Below are 20,725 nucleotides of genomic sequence, written 5' to 3'. Positions count from 1 at the left end.
TAAGCCCAAATTTCTGTCCTCCTCTAGGAATAGATCAGATATAACCACATTATCCTAAAGGCAAAACAAATTTTTTTAAAAATAAAATCAAAAAATGATAGAACATAAGATTTTTAAAGCATTATTTCCCATAAATATCTCTTTTACTTTTTTAGAAACATCTATACATAAAGAGGATTGGGTTATTATTCAATAATAGGAGACTTTATTTTTAATTATTATTATTAAATACCTGTATTTTTCATGTTTGCTTCATGGAAAAAAAATAAAAGGGGAGTCTAAAATAATCCTAATGCATTATATAAAGTTTCTGGATTGTTTTGAGGGAGAAAAAATGTACTCATTATCATCCTCTAATCTTTAAATCATCCCTGTTAACCTGTTCATAGAATACTGAATTTTTTATTACAGTGTTTTCTGTTTTGCGTTTAGGCCGGAAGGGAAAAAGCAGATTCTGAAGAAGCCTTGATATATGAAGAGGACTTAGATGCAGGAGATGCTATTGAAGGGGAATTGGAAGAAAGTACAAAATTAAAAATATTGCGTAGGTTTGCCTCACTTGCTTCCAGATTGAAAGAGTTCATTGGCAACATGATTGCCACTGCTGGAAAAGTTGTTGTGACCATCTTACTTGGTTCAACAGGTTGGTGCTTTTTGTAACTCCTTAAAGAGCCCAGTTGAGTTAAGCATATAGCAAATGAATATTTGGCACACTGAGGAATAAGGAAATAAATGTGTTTGTTTTTTAAAGTCATCAAACTCGTAGAACTCCTCCACTTTATAGATGAGGAAATTGAGACCCAAGGAAGGTAAATGGGCTTGCCCATGATCAATCAAGGAATGGGCTTCAAAGATTGTAGGTATCTAAACATAATCCCCTTGACTTCAGAATTCATGTGCTTTCCTCTTCATCAATGCTACTAAATAACAACTCTCAGAGTGTTGGTTTCATGATTAAACCTTACCTGAATTTTTTTTCCCACTTAAATTCTGTTGTATAGTATAAATTATTAGATTCCAGAAAAATGACATGGCCCATTGATAAGACTGTGCCAACATTCTGCACTTTTAGATTCTTCCTACTATTATGCTCCTTCCTTGCAGGCATGCATATATACATGCCCACATGCTTATAATGCATTATCATTACAGATAATCTATGGCAAAACTTATAGTATAAGGACATAGGCAATATAAATATCCACATTTTATTTATTATCACATTTCTTAATCCAACTGGTAGAATACTCTCCTTCCTAATTTGACTGGTAACTGCCAACTCCTTCTTCAACATTTACCTCTTATTTTGGCCAACTGACTTGGGTGCATAAATATGATAGCTCTGTCTTCTATCCTACTCCTTTGGGCTATTTAATCAAACTGTTAAGGCAGACATATATCTCACTGAACTGGGATCATATGACCATTTTAGATTAAATTTAACAGGCTAGAGTTGTATCAATAGTTTTAAAGGAAAGAGTCTGGGTGGGCAGATATTTCATTTGCCAAAGTTCAATAGATAGAATAAAAAATTATCTTAAGCTGAAACATTGATATAGATTCACGACCCCTGTTGTTTAGCTATCTCATTACCACATTGTATAAAGTAGGACAAAACTTTAATATTTTATAAACTATTGTGATCTGATACATTATTATAAAATTAGTGAGATCTTAATCTTACCAGTGAAATTAGTAGCATCTGTGCATTGCAATAAGCCAAAATTTTTATGGAATCATTCCTACTTTGAAATAGATGTTTTGTTCTTTAAAATGGGGAGAAGATTAGGCAAGTAAATTCCTTAGCTGCAAGCCCTTTGAACGTTTGGTCATACTACATTGACACTGCTAATTTAGGTCATTTTTCCTTTAATTATCAGAAAACAGAATTCCAAAACACTTTTTGAATAAGTATTTAGAGTAACTTTTGGTTGACCACCAAAGTGAACCTATCAAAATGGAGATAAGGAGAAAGAAACACTGTACTGTTCCTCTTTAAAATTTGGGATAGAGATGGATTGTAGGAGAAGAAAAATATACATATAAATTTATAAGTAATTTCAGTGGTATAAACATGTTTATTTGTTGTGCATAGAAATTACAAGTAAGATTTGTTTGTATCTCTAGTTATTTCCTAGCTTTACTATAATCATTGTTGGGGGCAGCTAGATGGCATCATGGATAGAGTACTAGCCCTAGAGTCACAAGGACTTGTGTTCAAATCCAGACTCAGAAACTTCCTAGCTGTGTGACCCTTGGCAGGTCACAACTTCAATTGCCTTGCTAAATATATGTATGTATGTATGTGTGTATTTGATGAATGCTTTTTCAGTTGCAAATCAGTATTTTCCATTTTCATTTCTTCCCCTCAGGTATGATGTTACCATCTTTGACTTCATTAGTATATTTCTTTGTATTTTTGGGATTATGCACATGGTGGTCTTGGTGTCGTACTTTTGACCCACTGATATTCAGCTGCCTTTGTGTTTTAATGGCCATCTTCTCTGCTGGGCACTTGATTGGACTTTATTTGTACCAGTTCCAATTCTTTCAAGAAGCAGTTCCACCTGGAGACTACTATGCAAGGTAAGTGTGCAATTAAAATGGGCAGTTAGGCTCCAAATTAATTTATGGTTATGGTTACTCAACCAAGTATCCCCCCAAAAGACTGTAACACAACCAGCTGAATCAACAACAAAAAAAATCATAAAAATTAATGTTATAGAAAGCAAGAAAAAAACAATCCCAACCCCAGTTCTTAAAAGCTTTTCACCCCCTCAATGAAGATCTAGATAAACTTTTTCCAAGTAAGATAATGCTCCATGGATAGGTTAATGTTCTCTGGATATTAAAATAACTATATTTGATGTTATATTATTCATTTTATAATGGTGATATAAATGAAGATATCACAATATAGATATTGCTGTCATCTTTTGATTGTACATTATTGATTTTTCTTTTAGACCATTAATTACTGTTTTTGAACTGTATTGAGAAAGCCTACTTTTCTCAGAGCTTAAACTGTTGGCTTTTGTGAAATGACATACTGTAACTTTAAAAGTAAATCACCATAAAAGGCAGGACATATTGGGGGGGTGAGACAGGAAGAGTGTTGTTTTGCAATAAAGGATCTTTTGTGCCACCTAGAGGCAGTTTGTTGGCAAAACAGAGAAAGGACACCAACATTGGAACATACCATCTATTGTGTCGGAGACAAAAAACAAAACAAACACACACACACACACAAAACACACACACAATACTTATCTGACTTTATTCTGATTTAGTCATCCTAAACTTTAAATTCATCACAATTTAGTTATATTGCTATAAGAATAGATCCTTAATAAGATTTAAGTCATTATTAAAGAATTTTTTATATTTTTTTTATTTTTTAAATATTAAAATTAAATGATATTTAAACTAATAAAAATAAAAATGTATTTGCTTAAGTTTTCCCACCATGCAAATTTATTGATACTGGGGGGATTTTTATACTGTAAGCTTTGAAAATTTCATATATTAGGAAATAATTTGTTTGTAGTGTAATACAAAGCCCCCTTTCTTAAGATTATTTTTGTTTTTGTTTTCTTTAACAGAGAACCTTAGAATTGGAAAGAACCTCATTCAATTTTCTAGACAGAAACATCTTCATTAAACTTAGTTGAGACTTAATTGTGTACCTTATTCCTTTATAAATAGTAGTCACAGACAGAAAATATTCTTTTTGAAAAAGGAATGAATATAAGCATAATGGTACCCAGAGAACAGAGCAAGAAGAGCTAATACTGACCTACAATTGCTTTTGGTCCTACGAGGTAGGATAGCTCAGTGAAGTGAGTGGCAAACAGAAGAGGCAAGCTGTGTTATAAAACAATGTCTAACATAGAAATTCGAGTAGTAGAGTAGGAATTTGTATGAATGAACCTCTTCTGTTCATTTGGGTCTAGACTCACCACTTTGATGGGCAAACTTGAGGAATGAATCAGCCAATAAAGATTCAAATATAATTTAATTTTTTTCAAAGTCAAGGCTTGATATACTATTTTATTTAACAGGGTGTCCCAAAAATTTTACTGCTATTTTAAGTTTTAATAAATTCAAATTCATATAAGGTACAAACCTACTAAAATAATTTATTACTAATAGTTTTTTCATGTTAATTCAAAATTAAACCATTTTAATTGTCATTATTTATATTCATTTTTAAATTATTAGGGTTTGTAGCTTTTGAAGAATTTTTTTAATTTAAATTTTAAATTAATTTAAATTTAATTTAAATAGAATGTTCTGTCATGTATTGTATTGCAAAAGTTTCTAAGTGGCACATTCTTGCCTTGGTCACATATATCTCTATTAGGGTTCTTCTTATAGGATCATGTTAAAAATCTATCCTATATGTATCAAAATCTCATTGTCAGATAACCTTAAAATTGAGATTATGAATGAATCCTTTTAGTCACTGAGTAACAGTTTTTGCAAAGTTTTTGCAAAATCCAGAAATTGAGTAGAATTATGTATAAAACAAAATAGAAGTAATATTGAATTTTAATAAGAAACTCTAGTATTTTAAATTTTTAAATAATTAAATTTTCAATTTAAAAATTTTTTATCAATTTTTAAAAATTCAATCAAGTCCAACTCATCATGACCCCATTTTAGTTCCCTAGGAGTGGTTTGCCATTTCCTTCTCCAGTTCATTTTATAGATGAAAAAATTGAAGCAATTAATGATAAATGACTTTCCCAGTCACACAGCCTGTTTGAGGCTTGTTTTGAATTCAGGAACATGAGTCTTCCTAGCCTTAGATCCTGCACTCTATCTGCTGTGCCATCTAGTTGCCTCATTTTAGCATTATTCTTCTGAAGTTATATAAATTTTAAATTATACTAAGATTTTTAAAGATAGTCTATATTTTTTCAGTAGAGTAAAACCCTAATAAAACAAATTAAATAGGTTGGATATAGAGTTGATGGCCCTATTTTATTCTTTCAATTTCCCTTTCTTCCTTTGGACAGCTCTTCTTTATTCCATGTCTAACTGATTTTGCCAAAGGTATAGCTTCTTTCCAAATATTGTCTTTTAAATGGGAAAAAGTCCTTGAAGATCTAGTATGAAATCATAGTCAAATGGTTTGCTCTTTTGAGGGTAGTGCTACTAAATGGTAAGTTTTTCCCCTCTTTACCTAATTTACTTTTAAATAACACTGACTTGAACCTAGATTTCAGGTATCTAGTAGATGACATTGGTCTCAAGAGTTGTGTGTGTGTGTGTGTGTGTGTGTGTGTGTGTGTGTGTGTTTGAGTGCACGTTGCTGTGAGTGTTATTTGATTTTCAGCATAATTAAGATTATCATGTTTTGAGATACTTTTATGATGAGAGTTCATTAATTTTTAAATCTTACTTTTCTTTTTTTTTGGAGAGTGTTATTGGAAGACTAGTTCAATAATTTGAATGTATGCTTCACATATGATCTTCTAACCAAGTAAAGCAGGAATCTAAAGTGATTTTTGAGGATACACATCTCATTAAAAACAATTTTCTTTTATTTTAACTTAATAACATTTTCCCATTACATTTAAAGAGTTTTTAACATTCATTTTTGTAAGATTTTGAATTCCAAAATTTTCTCCATCTCTCCCTTAATTTCCCTCTCCCCGAGGTAGCAAGCAATCTTTTATAGATTCTACAGGTAAAATCACATTAAACATATTTCCATAACAGTCATATTGTGAAAAAAAATCAAGACAACAGGGAAAAAACAGGGGGGATGTTATACTTTCATCTGCATTCAGGCTACACAGTTCTTTCATTGTCTATGGATGGCATTTTCCGTCACAAGACTATTGAATTGTTTTGGATCACTGTATTGCTGAGGACTGTTTGTCACAGTTAATCATCAATCATTGTTGCTGTAACTATGTAGATTGTTCTGCTTCTGTTCATTTCATTCAACATCAGTTCACCAGACTTTTCTGAAATTAGCTTGATCATCTTTTCTTAAAAAGCGATGGTATTACATTACATCCATATACTTCAACTTGTTCAGCTATTCCCCAATTTATGGGCATCCCTTCAATTTCTAATCCCTTACCACCACAAAAAAGAACATAACACATATTTTACACATATCAGTCCTTTTCCCTTTTTAAGGATATCTTTAGGATACAGCCACTGTAGTGGTATTGTTGGATCAAAAGGTTTGCACAGTTTTATAGCCATTTGGACATAGTCTAAATTGCTCTCTAGAATGGTTGGATCAGTTCACAACTCCACCAATAATACATCTTTTTCTGTCATCTTAGCCCATCTGATAGGAGTAAGGTGGTATTTCAGAGATGTTTTAATTTGCATTTCTCTAATCAATGGTGCTTTAGAACAGTTTTCATATTACTATAGTTAACTTTAATTTCTTCATCTAAAAACTGCCCAAAATGACTTGTATTCTTATAAATTTGACGCAATTCTCAATATACTTGAGAAATGAGGCCTTTATCAGAAACACTGGCTGTAAAAATTGTTTCCCATCTTTCTGCTTCCCTTCTAACTTCAGATGCATTGGTTTTGCTTGTGCAAAAACTTAAGTTAATGTAATCAAAATTATCAATGTTTGTATTTCATAATGTTCTTTCCTTCTCCAAAGATCTCACAGATAAACTATTCCTTGCTCTCTTAAAGCTGCTTGCAGTGTTACCTTTTATGTCTAAATCATGAGTCTATTTTGACCTTATCTTGTTATAGAGTGTGAGATGTTGGTGTATGCCTAGTTTCTGCTCTACTATTTTTCTACTTGCCCAGCAGTTTTGGTCAAATAGTTAATTCTTATCCCAGAAAATGGAGTCTTCAGGTTTATCACATAATTTTCTTAAATTAATGTTGGGCTAAGACTTCTTTATATAAAATGCATTCCTGACTTTAGTAGGTTATAGTTGAAGAGGATGAATTTGGCATCACAAGAATATTTTGCAACTTACTAATTGTGACACTTTAATCCATTTTATCCTCCATTTTGTACAATGAGATTAGATTTGATGATTTCTCAGATCCCTTCCAAGTCTAAAATCCTTTTGAGTCAAATACTGGGATTTTGTTTCAATTGAATGTTGAATTGTCCTATTACTAGTAGTTATAAATTTATATTACATTGAATCAAGGAAAAGTTTTGCTCACAAGTGTTTTCTTCATAGAAATTTCTAATTTATTAAGCATTTTTTCTATGTCAGGTACTACTAAGTGCTTTTTAGATATTATCTCATTTACTTGCTTTAGAGGAACTTATATTCTGACACATTTAAAAAGTAAACTTTTTAAATTTTAAAGGTTAATTTTAAAGTGTTTTTTTAATCACTTATGTTTAAGTCTTTGGGTTTGGGCTAGGTTTCTTGATGGAGAAAAAAAGTGATTAATAAAGGACCATATCTCCATTATACAGTAGTCACATTCTTTAATATTTTAGTTTAAGAACTTTACATGATGAACAACTATTCTATATTATAACACTTTTACAGTAGAGGAGAAATGAAATTATATTTCTTTTTATACAATAAAAGAGAAAGACAAAACCCCAATCACTACTATAACAACAACCATCTTAGAACATAGAACTCTAAATCTTGGGTTTAAATAGATGGCTCTGTGAATATAGGAGAAAAGTTGAAAAGAAAAGTAGAAATGATATTTATAAAATACATAGAATTGTATAGTTTCTACCACTCAAATCTATATCAAGTAAAAACAAATAAGTAATCAACAAGCCTTTATTATTACCTAATATGTTCCAAGTACCATGGCAGGTGCTAGAGATACAAATAAAATAGTGAAACAATTCCTTGACATCAAGTAGCTTACTTTCTATGGCAGTTATAAAATTGATAAGGAAATAGAGGATACATACAAAATAAATACAAAAAAAAAATTTGTAGGGAAAAGCATTACCATCTGGGAAATCACGAAAGACTTTTAATTCCCATAACTTTCTACTACCTTTCCCAAAAAATTTATCTTGTGTGTGCACATATTTCTTTGTATTTATATATGCATCTACACACACAGAGAGACATACATGTATTTGTTGTATATATGCATATATACACGCAAATATGTCTTTTATATATTTATAAATGTTGGATAGGTAGGTGGCACATGAATAGAGTTCTAGATCTGGAGAAAGAAAGAATTGAGTTCAAATTCAGTTCAAATAACATTTACTACCTGTGTTACTCTAAGCAAGTTACTTAACCTTATTTGCCTCAATTTCCTCATCTGTAAAATAAGCTGGAGAAGGAAATGGTAAGTCATTACAGTATCTTTGCCAAGAAAACTCCAAAATGGGTCATAAAAAATTGAATCTGACTGAAAATGACTAAACAATAATAATGTACTTACTATTTCTATACATAGGATGTTAGCTCCTTGAGGACAAGTGGTATTTAATCCCATGTCTTTAAAAGTCCAACACCTTACAAAGCATACATAGAGTAGGTATTTAATAAATTCTTATTGAATGTTTGATTGAAGTCACTATCATAAGAGCTAAATCTTAAAGAAAGCTAAATAGTGATTTCCAGAAGTGAAGGTTAAGAGGGAAAACATTCCCACAATAACAATATATACAAATGCATGTAGGCAAGAAATCAAATGTTATGTGATGGCAGCAGCAAGTTGGCTCTGTTGACTGGAGCATGAAAGGAAATGATTGCAGAAGGCAGGTAATGGTAATCAGCATGGAAAATTTCAACACTTTACAAAAGACAGTGGAAAAACTGTAGAGCAAGGTGATGACTTCCTTTGTGTGTTACTTTCCAGTTGGTAATTTTAGCCCTCAATGGTGAGTACCAAGCTATGGTAACTACTGTGTTGTATGACTTCTAGATAACCTGCTCCTAGTTCAAAAGGAATACATTCAATCTTGCACATGCCCAGCTCCATTAGACACTGCCTCATTTTTCCTTGGCAGGATCCAGTCTGACAAAACAAACACACTTTTTTCAGTGTGGCCTGGCCTGGCCTGGCCTAACTTTGCCTGGGATTGATTTGGTGTGCCTGTCTTGCATTAGAGTGTTCTGAGCTCAAATAAATAGAAACACACATAAAGATTAAATTTTTAAAATTGAGACTGGTTGGCAAGAATTTCTCCAGTTAGAAAGATGTAACATACAGAATGCATATCACTTAATTTTAGGGATTATAAATTAACCCACCAAAAGAACACTTTCATTTGACTTTATTGGCAAAAGTTAAAGGGAAAATGTTATTTACCTTTCAGCTTTCCATCTACTCTGTATGTATCTTGTATATTCCTAATAGTTTTACCATTCTCTTATTAAACTACAAGTTCCTTCAGGAGAGACTTCATATTTTGTTCTTTGTTTCTTCAGTAATTAACATAATACCCAGCTCATATAAATATGTATTAAACACCTAATGACTTAATTTGCATTTATTTCATGAAGTTGATCAGTGTGAATAGTATTGTTTCATTTCATAAAATATTTACAATATATTTCATTAGTGTTCCTTTACAAAAGTTGAAGTTAGATCAAGTATATATATACATATATATATATATATATATATATATATATATATATATATATATCCTCATCATATATGAGCTAAAAATTAAATGAATTGACTTGCCTTATGGCATTCTGTATTGGTATTATTTTCTGACTTCAATGAGGCAAGTAAAATATAACTGTTAAAAGAACCAGAAAGGGAAAAAGGGGGGAAGAAAAGAAGAGGAGGAAAAAAAGAAAGGAAAGAGGAAGGGAGGGAGAGTAAAAAAAGGGAGCAAGTAAGAGAAATCCACCAAAATAGGTTTTAGAGGTTACAATCCTAGAGTAATATGTTGTTAGAGCTGGAAATTACTAGAGATAATATAATCTAACTATTGTTTAGAGAAATCTAGTCCCAGAATGATTAAACTATGGTCACATCTATACAGTTAGTGGCAGACCCAAGAATAGAATTCAATTCTGACTGAAAATGACCAGCAACTGTGGGCCAGAAAGCTCCCCAAAAATTAATGAAAATACTTGCCTGAGGGGAGAAATCTGTCTATTCATAGTAAAAAGTCTTCCTTAAAATAGTACATTCATCGACTTTAAGAAATAAACAAAAATAATAGACATTTTTCCTTTCACTTTTAAGAATCTCTCAAAGGAAAGTACTTTTGTTGTTGTTGTTGTTTTTCAGTAGTTTGTTTCACATTCTTTAGCATTTTTTAAGAGACTGAGTTCTTTTCCTGCCATTGACCTGTTTTATATTTATTTCCATTACATATATATGGAGGGAGGGAGAGGAGACGGTCAAAGGACATTTCTCCAGTTAGCATAACAGATTTTTCTCCACAGTTTGCTGCAGTATTGCAATTTTTTTTAATCTCTGTGCCCTGTAGAGTATATACTTATATAGTTAGACAGAGTTAGTCAAAGAGCCTCAAGTCTTTTTATTACAATTTTTTTTTGTTCAGACATTTGCTTTTTGTTGAAATGCTTTCAAAACATACACATTTCATTGAATCATTTTGTATTATAGATTAATATATCTGTTTCTAAGAACCCTAATAAAATTTCACTTGACTTTCTTCTCTTATTCCTGTTAATGGTCTTACTATTTCTATGCTTATGACTATAATATATAAATATAGATAGCTATATATTCAAACTTTTCCTGTTATTCCAGAGCTCCAATTCCTAGATGTGTCTAATATATAAATGCACATTTGTATTATATTTATTTCATATATTCATAGAAATAGGATATTTTCTACAATAGTATGTGAATTAAATGGAACAATGTAAAATAATTACATGTATTGACATACAATGAATTTTTCAAGTTTGTACATCCTTAAAAGACTGAACATGGAATATATCTTTTTCCTTTAATCACTTGTTTTATATAATTTGTCATTGATTTCACAATATATAAGATATATTCTTTGATTCTTCATCCTGAAACCACACTTTCATCCTAGTGAAATTTAAATATATCTTTTTATAAGGCTAATCTTATATTGGTTCATAGGTTTTCAATGAGGCTTATATCAGATGAGTAACCTGGCTACTGAAGCATGTTTATTTCTATCTTTAGCATAAATTTCCTAACATTTCATAGCATAGTTCAAAGTTGCAGTTTTCACTCCATCTCTCTTTAGGAATTTTTCTACTTGGGAGCAATTCTGCTTCTTCAATAAACATATCTTTCAGAATTCAAAATTTCTTCAGTGGTGGGCAAGAATTTTCAGGATCCATAGAAATTAAAAAAATCTTTGAAACATTTTCTAAAAATAATTTATAGACCTTTGAAAGTACTCAAAACTTATTTTCTGGACTTCTGAAAGTGGTTTTTGAATATTCTTTAAAAATAAGTGTATTTTATTAGTTAAAAAAAACATTACTTTTCCTCTCTTTAGTACTCCCAAACCTTGTATTGTCCTGCTAGAGCCACATTTGTTTTCTTCATAGCATTGATAAGTATCTGTTATTTTACTGACTGTCCTCATACCAATAGCCGCTGTGTTGAAGTGTACCTTTTAAGAACTACAACTTTGTTTGTTTCCTTGGGGAAAAGTCCATTCTTTAAAGCCACAGAATTAAAAACACATCAAAGCAGAATAAAGAAACTTGAGAGAACTGCATAAAATGTAATAGTCAACTGACAGAGAAAGAACTAAAGATGGGAAAATCAACTCAGTTCAATTTATCTTGTCAAGAACAGATTCTGAGTCAGCTTGATATTGAGTCATGAAATGAAACCCTATATAAATTATTACTTGAGTCAAGTATTTTGAATTCATCTTAGGTCTTGATTCATGTCAGAGGTCAAAGTCATTTGAAATGATACTAAACTTCGAGAGGCATAATATAAATTTATCCTAGGGGATAGACACTGAGAATTCTGTTCTTTTCTGGCTCAGGTAGTTGGTAGGTAGTTATGTATAATTCAAATGCTGTTTAATATGAACAATTAATGAAAAGAATAGCACAAGGCCTTTCCACTTATAATAGAGTATGAAAGATTCCTAATAGGATATTAGAAGGTAATCTAGAAAGGAGGAAAGAATAAGAAATCAAGGAGAGAGCAGAGAATAAATACAATGTCTAGATACATATATATAGTATAGATATAGATAGTATATATAGATATAGTATATAAGACATACACTGTAAAATTAGAACTAGCCAACAATTTCAGAAAATATGGCCCAGAGAGATGTTAAATGACTCGGGTTGAGAATAGAACCAGTGTTTCTTTCTGTTTTTTGCTTCTTTTTATTCAGAACACTGTCAGGCACAATGTGCACTTGACACATAATAAACTATAAGAATATAATTTTTAAAAAGGAAAAGATGTCTCTTGGTATGAGATAACTTCTTGTTAGTAATATGACAAAAACTAGAATTGTTTTAATAGTGTGCCATATAGTACATAAATAATACACTGTAACAAAACTTGGAAATAAAATCATTTTAAGGAGTAATTTGTCACATTTCTTTGATCTAATAATAAATTTTGCATATAAAAAGGGGATTTTACTTTTTTCCAGACATGTTAGTTCAGAATAAGTGTCAAAGTTAATCCTTTTTATTAGAAGCTTAATTTTATCTAGTAATAGCAACAACAAAAAAATGGCAAACCATTTTTTGTTTACTTTATTTTTAATCATTTGTTTGTTTTTAACCACTTAGGAGATTTCATAAAATCCATCTTTAACCTCTTGGTTCAGAAATTGATCATTTCTTACTTAAGATTCTACATCTCCTTTCTTTTTCCACATATCACTTCCACACTGTCATAGTTTGAGTGCTTCAAGTATTTTGATCAGTATATGAGTAAAAATAAGTCTAGTCCCACAGAATGTGGGAGACATAGAAATAAACTTCTGTATGGCTATTACTCTATATGCCTCATTGTTTTTTATTCCCAAGAGTAGCAAGTAGCTCTTGGGAGATGGCTTGTGACCTTTGTGAATCCCAGTCATGGGAATGGAGTGTGATATGATACAAATGTTCTTTAATATATTCAATGATCCCAAAATATATAAGCAAGATGATAGATCTGTTTTATATGGATATGACAATCTATTTTCTCACATATATTCAAAATCCTTGTTTTTAGTAAATTTAGCACAAACTATATGTAATACTTTCAAAATAAGAAATGTACACTTAAGATTGTACAACTTAGTAGATTTGCCATGAAATTTATGGTAGCAATGGAAAGGGAGGGGAAGGCCATTTGTTTCTATGCGACAAGATCAAAATTTGTTCCATAAAACTGAATTCTAACAAGATCTTTTAAGAAAATTATTTTTGAAAAGAATTGTTTAGCTATTAAACTTTTGATTTGAAAGGATGGTCCCTTGTATATAATTTTGAATGTTTAGGTATGTTCTTAATTTCAAAAGAAAGCAGTAAGATCTCATTAGTTTTCCAGTAAACTATTTTAGACAAGCCAATTTGACAAATTTATAAACTATTTTAGGAATAAGGATAATAAAATGTATTGTCTATCCATCATGATTCTTAATTTCAGTCCATGGCTCATGTTCAAAAGGCTAATTCAAAAAGTGAAATAATGATGACAAACCTTGCTTTCTTCATCTACTTTGCAGTGCTAGTGATCCCCTTGGTTGTTAAAAATCTCTACCTCTTGAATTTTTAATTTATATGCTCTCAAATGACTTTTTAATGCACATATTGTATCCCTTTTCTGTAGAATATAAGTTCAGTGTACACAGGAATTATTCTTTTTGTCTTTGTGTATCCAGAGCATAGAAGAGTATTGAGCACTTAGTATTTTAATAAATCCTTAGTGTTGTTGAACCAAACCAAAATGAATGCTAGAGGGTTTAGCAACTTTGAAGATTTGCTTTCAAATTTAATAAAATTACTGGAATCATTTGTCTCTCCCTCTCAGATATCCTATATAATGACATAAATACTATTAAATTGTTCTAGTTCATCATCAGGCTTATTTGAAAAGATTTTGTATTCAAAAAGAGAGGAACTTGCTTTGTGAGCTGAGGATCTGACCTATTCCATTTGCTAGAGTATTAATACATATAGATTGTTGGAAATTTACAATTGAAATGTGTTACCAACTTTTCTTACAAGAAAAATTTCATGAGTTTCTCACTGTCATGTGAAAAAAATAAAGTTGAAATAACACATAGACATGATTTCCTCAAAGTATTTTTAGCATGAGTGTTAAAGTGTTTCCTAATTGAAATTTAAGGCTATTTGAATAAATTTTATGAATTGTTACAGGATCTTTTAAGATGCCTCTTCTTTGGTGGTAGTGGGGGAGGAGGGTAACATATTCTAAGGCTATAGCTATGTTGCGAGAAAATAGAGTTGGGCTTTTCTATGATTTAAATGGGTAATTTTTAAGGAAAATTCAAAAGTTTAAATGAGGCCAATTAGCAACTGAGGAGGAAAATGAGATGGCTTGTAATACCACTTGATTTTATAATCAGAAAGCCTTGCTACATTTTCAGCTCTACTATTTGCAATCGATTTGACTCTGGGCAAGTCGATCTCAAAGCACTTACATTTCGTTGTTGAGTCATTTTGAGGTATGTCTGATTTTTTGGGACCCATTTATAGTTTTCTTAGGAAAGATTCTGGAGTGATTTGCCATTTCTTTGTGCAACTCATTTTATAGATGAGGAAACTGAGGCAAATAGGATTCAGTGGCTTGCCTAGTGTTACATAGCTACTAAGTATCTAAGAGCAAATTTGAATGCATAAAAATGAGTTCAAGGCCAGTGCTTTATCCAGTGTGCCACCTAACTGCTCTTAAGTCTCATAAGATTCCATATTTAGAAATGTAAAAGACCTTAATAGTCAGCAAGAGTATACCCTCTCATTATACAGATGAAAAAACTAAGGTCCTAAGGAGATAAGCAACTTACCCAAGATCATACAAATACTACATATGAGAGATGGAATTTAAACCCAGGTTCTCTGATCCTCAAGCCACTGTTCATTCCACTGTACCATCTGAAATCTCTGAAGTATATTTTCCTCATTTGCAAAATGAAGATTTGTTAGGATTCAGGGGTCCTCCTGCGGGCCAGATGCAGCAGCTGAGGACATTTATTCCCCTCACCCAGGGCTATGAAGTTTCTTTATTTAAAAGCCCACAAAACAAAGTTTTTGTTTTTACTATAGTCTAGCCCTCCAACAGTCTGAGGGACAGTCAACTGGCCCCCTATTTTAAAAGTTTGAGGACCCCTGTGTTAGATGATCTATTCATTTCTTTTTTAGTTCTAAAATCTTATGATCTTATGATAAAACTGGAAAGTAGGGAAAAGTGCATCTAAGAGTAAAGGCAATAGAATAAGTTTGCAAATATGCCTGTTTATGTCTAATGGCAGTTATCTCAGGGAGGGAAAGAAAAATATGAATTTACAGGATAATTTTGTTGTATGTTTGAATAGAATAGTGAATTATGTATAATATATTTGAAGTTACATGTGCAATCATCTTTTGTATGTACAAAATTATGGAAATGCTTGTTTTATTCTATAAATTTAAAATAATTTGTTTGTTTTTAAAGAAGAAGAATAGTAAAATACAAAAAGAAAAAGAGGTAAGAATACAAAAACTGTGGCACTATTAGCCAGGGTACTAAACAAGTATGATGTATGGTGATCCAGCATAACTAACTCACGAGAGAGAAAAAAGCAAAAATAATTAAAATCATTAATTAAATCAATCAATCAATAATCAAAATCAATCAATCATCAATTAAATCAATTAATCAATAATTAAAATCTCAAATCTGCATGCATTTTTAATCTGAGCTACCTAAGTTTTCTCTTCACCATGCAAACTTGGGTCAGCATGGTTGCATGAGTTTTGAATCAGCAGGTAATTTATCCTGTCTGGCCTCAGTTTTTTTCATCTTTAAAATTAGGAGGTTAGACTTGATGACCTCAGATCTATGACTGTGAAAATTATACTTTCTTGTATTTGTCTAGAACTACTTTTTTAGAACTACTTTTCTCAAATTATAAGGTATTCTCTATTTCTAATACTTTGGGATTTACTAAATCAGTCTACATTCCATTTTACCATAACCTTATTTATTTATTTGATTTGGGCTGCTTGTATCTTACCCAGCTTGTTTTTCATCATTTTATACCATGTTTTAATCTATTATCTTTTAGAAGCCTCTGTCTACCTATGACCATCCTAGTTCATCTCTTTTAATATATTATTCTAGATATTCCAGGTACAAATGCATCATTATTCAATAGGAAGGTAATATTTTATGCTCTCTTCATATAGCCTTTATGATTATTCCTGTCATCCCTTTTTGACAGTAGTATTACATTAGGTCTATGTTTCCAAACAGATGATTAATACCTCTGTGAGGTCTTAGCATATCACTTTATAGATATGGCTTGAATTAAGCTTTTCCCCTAAATGTATATTTAAAGCTGAATTCTTCCTATTGTAATAACTGGGATTTACTTGGTTACTCCATTTCCACGGTTAATTTGGCATGTCACTAATCGATATTCCCAAATGTTAACTTACATGAGAAGGGGAAGGTTATCAAATTTAGCATTTCTAGAGACCATTTGGAGGATTCATTGATATAATACCAATATTTTAGAGGAAGTTGAAGAATTTGACCATATATCCATGTTTATTGATCGATCACCAAATTTGTTAGAATGAATCAAACTGGTGTTGGTTAAGCTCTGGGGATCAGACAAGCCCCCAAGGCCAGGATTAGTGATAGGAAAGCTTCATGCATCAGTGAATAATGGGAGGCTCAGAAGCAAACAGAATTAAAAAATTCTCATTAGACATTGTGAACCGGAAGAAGTCTCAGCAAATGAGTATAAGGTGGCAGTAGGGAGGTCAAGTGTCAGGTCCCTGATGGAAACAAGGTTTTAATTGCCAGAAATAGAAGCACAAAACAGGAATCAAATGTTCAATAAACTGGGGTACTGGAAAAAGACCTGGTTTGTAAAATTCTAAAAGGTTTATATGGAGTAAACATGTTTGATTTATTAATAACAAAATTTTCATCACTAGGTTATATCCCTTATTGTCTGTATCAAATTTTAGAAAAATCAAATAAAACTTTGCACTAGGGAATGTTGTGAAGGTAGTTTATCTTTTAAAATACAGTAAAAACAAAAACATGGTTATTTATTGAAAAGGTCTATCTATGTACTTGGAATAAAAGGACCTGGGTTTGAATTCAGCTTTGATATTTATTAGCTATAGAAACATGGGTAAATCTCTTAACTTTTCTAAGTTTCAGTATCCTCATCTGTAAAATGGGGATGATAAATATTTCAATGCCTTCTTTACAAAACTGCAATGAGGAAATTGGTTTGTAAGTCCTAAAGGACTATTTAGATGTGAAATGTTATCATACTGGTACAAAAGTATTAGAACAAAGTGCAATTGTCAACAAACATGGCCAATGTTAATGCTGAACTGGTCCCACTTATATAAAACTTCTATCTTCTATTTAACAATAGGATTGGTCCCTGAATCTAAATTTACTGGAGGACTTACTAGTTGGAGGTATTACTGGAGGTAATCAAAAATACAGGGAAAGGAAGACAGATATTTACTTATAATTATATTCAAGCTTCTGCCAATAAGCATTTATCAACTTGCTCTCTGGGAAAATATGTATTCATGGCACACTTTTAAATTTATTCTTCATTCTTAACAGTTTTCCCCCGATAATTTTAACTAAGCAGAATAAAACAACATGATAATAAATTATATTGTACTAGCTACCTCATTGTAGTGAATATAGTATGTGAAAATACAATGAAATTTTTATAATCTGCTCTTGTGAGTCAGCTCAAGATTGTTCTAGCCACCTTGTCCTATATTGAAGTTTGTTTGTTATTTCCTATCAGCAACCCTCTAAGCTTTTGTTATAGTTTTGTTGTTGTGTGAAGACTTGGAGATTTGTGGGGTATTTCCTCTTTCATAATAAAAGAACAATTATTCAAAATCAGATGTAGTGATCCCTCAAGGACTCCATTATTTATACTTCTTTATTGAAGGATGTGCTTGTTTATACCTAACCTTTGTGTCCAATTCATTTCTTAATCAATAACTAAAGATTCTTTCCCTATCCCATTGAAGTTCAATTATTAAATATCCTCTATTTTGAAACTTGTAAAATGTTTTCTGGTTGCTTAAATAAAATATGAGAGGTAAGATTGTTGCATTGAATAGAAAATTGGTCCACAGTTTGGAACACTTGGGTTCAAGTCTCTGCTCTTTGCAATTCTGGGAAATTCACAAAAGGTCTCCATTATTGAGTCCATTCAGTCATGTCAGACTCTTCATGACATCATTTTGAGTTTTTTTGACAAAGATATTGGAGTAATTTGCCATAAAACTTATTAATATTGCCACAAATATACCACAACTTCACATCTTATGCCTCAGTATCTATGAAATAAACGAATTTTTAACTTAAGAGTTGTTAAGATCCATTCTAGTTCTAAATCCATCAGTCTGTGAAAATTGAAAATATAATAGTACGATGAAGTTGACTGGCAATGAAGAGCAGTATAAATGGTCATCTAAGTGTTTTTCAGTGGGTTTCAAGGAGGGCCTATTTAAAAAATCATTCTTTCCATTCATCCATTTACTTAAAAAGCATTTAAGTATCATGTGCATGACTTCTGGCCAAGATGGTGGAGAGGACACACACATCTATTTAAGCTCTGTCTTTCTTTCAGAAAATTTTTTCATAACAAGGCCTCAGAATTAGTGCTTGACTGAAAAAAAAACACAAATAATTACCAACAGAAGATATCCTCAAAATTCACCAGAAAAGGTCTGTTTTTGCTCATAGGCAAGGCACAGACTAAAAGCAGACAGCAACACACCGCAGACAGTGAGAGTATGGAAGGCAACTCATACTGAGCAGACCTGAGTAGGTAGAGTATGATTTCAGCTTTTCTGCAGGGAGAACTTTACCACAGTGTGGCTACTTTGTCTTAGCAGCAAGCCAGTAGATCATCAGAGAAGCTATAAACACAGCAGGTAAAGACAACAACTCTGAAAAGCTAGGATCTCTTGGGACCTGGCCACACCCATCTGGAGTGTCTCAGCACAATCTCAGAGTATCAGAGTGCAGACACAGTGAAACCATTGTGGTCCTGCTAGTGCCTCACTGCTGCTCCCTGCAGTCTGTAGAGGAAGCTTGATAATACCATCCACCCCACCCCCACCCCCACCCCCCAAAAAAAGCAGACTGCATATGTTTTTTTTTTTTGTTGTTAGTTTGTTTTCTTTGATTATTCTTTGACAAAATGAGGAAAAAATTTTAAAAAGAGGGATATTATCTGGTCCTCAACACATAAGACTCTCATAGAGGAAATTTAAAAGGCTCTCACAAGAGAGCTAGAAGAAAAATGGGCAAAGGAAAGGGAAGCTTGGCAAGAAGGTCTGGATAAATCATCGCACTCATTTAAAAATAGAGTGGATAAAAAAAATCAAATCCCTGAAAAACAGAATTAGTGAATTGGAAAAAGTAAACAATTCCAAAGAAAACAAAATTAGTGAATTGGAAAAAGAAAATAGCGCTCTAAAAAATAAAATTGGTGAAATGGAAAAAATTTCCATAGAACAAAACAACTCACTTAAAAACTTAATTGGGCAATTAGAAAAAGATATTTAAAAAGTGAGTGAAGAAAATAATTCATTAAAAATCAGAATTGAACAAATGGAATTGAATGATTCAAGGAGACACCAAGAATCAGTCAAGCAAAACCAAAAAAAAAAAAAAAAAAAGAAAGAAAGAAAGAAAAAGAAGCAATGGGAAAAATGTCAAATACCTTCTTGGAAAAACAACAGACCTAGAAAAAAGATCTAGGAGAGATAATTGGACTTCCTGAAAAATATGATGAAAATAAGAGCCTGGACACTATTTTCCAGGAAATTATCAATGAGAACTGCCCAGATGTTATAGAAACAGAGGGTAAAATATACATTGAAAGAATTCATCAATCATCTACTGAAAGGGACCCTAAAATCAAAACTCCAAGAAATATAGTGGCTAAATTCCAGAGCTATCAGATCAAGGAAAAATACAACAACTTGCTAGGAAAAAATCAATTCAAATATAGAGGAGCCACAATAAGGCCTACTCAGGGTTTAGCAGCCTCCAAATTAAAGGATCAAAGGGCCTGGAAGCTGATATTCCAAAAGGCTAAGGAACTTGGTATGCAGCCAAGAATAACTTACCCAGCCAAAATGAGTATAGGTTAGGTTCACAGGACAAAATAGTCAGTAACTATAGCAATCTAGTGTTTGACAAACCCAAAGATCCCAACTTTTGGGATAAGAATTCACTATTTGACAAAACTGCTGGGAAAACTGGAAATTAGTGTGTCAGAAATTAGGCATGGACCATACTTACTGCCATACACCAAGATAAGATCAAAATGGATCCATGATTTAGGCATAAAGAACGAAATTATAAATAAATTAGAGAAACATAGAATAGTTTACCTCTCAGACTTGTGGAGGAGTAAAGAATTTGTGATCAAAGAAGAACTAGAGATCATTATTGATCACAAAATAGAAATTTTTGATTATATCAAAAAGCCTTTGTACAAACAAAACTAATGCAAACAACATTAGAAGAGAAGCAACAAACTGGGAAAACATTTTTACAGTTAAAGGTTCTGATAAAGGCCTCATTTCTA

The 20,725-nt window shown here is 31.8% G+C and overlaps 1 protein-coding gene across 9 annotated transcripts in view; it reads left to right on the top strand.

Moving 5' to 3' along the window:
• PIEZO2 (piezo type mechanosensitive ion channel component 2) overlaps positions 1 to 20,725 on the top strand; it is a 545,237-nt gene that overhangs the window by 367,886 nt on the left and 156,626 nt on the right. For all 9 annotated transcript variants that reach the window (XM_031946650.1, XM_031946649.1, XM_031946651.1 and 6 more), the window contains exons 6-7: positions 433 to 643; positions 2,373 to 2,586. In XM_031946650.1, coding sequence (XP_031802510.1) covers positions 433 to 643; positions 2,373 to 2,586 — 425 coding nt within the window. The remainder of the gene's footprint in view (positions 1 to 432; positions 644 to 2,372; positions 2,587 to 20,725) is intronic.

This window comes from Sarcophilus harrisii, chromosome 1 (assembly GCF_902635505.1).
Source record: "Sarcophilus harrisii chromosome 1, mSarHar1.11, whole genome shotgun sequence".
In the NCBI taxonomy this organism is placed as follows: domain Eukaryota; kingdom Metazoa; phylum Chordata; class Mammalia; order Dasyuromorphia; family Dasyuridae; genus Sarcophilus; species Sarcophilus harrisii.
Note: the sequence above shows the minus strand (reverse complement) of the source record. Positions and strands in the feature narration are given on the sequence as shown.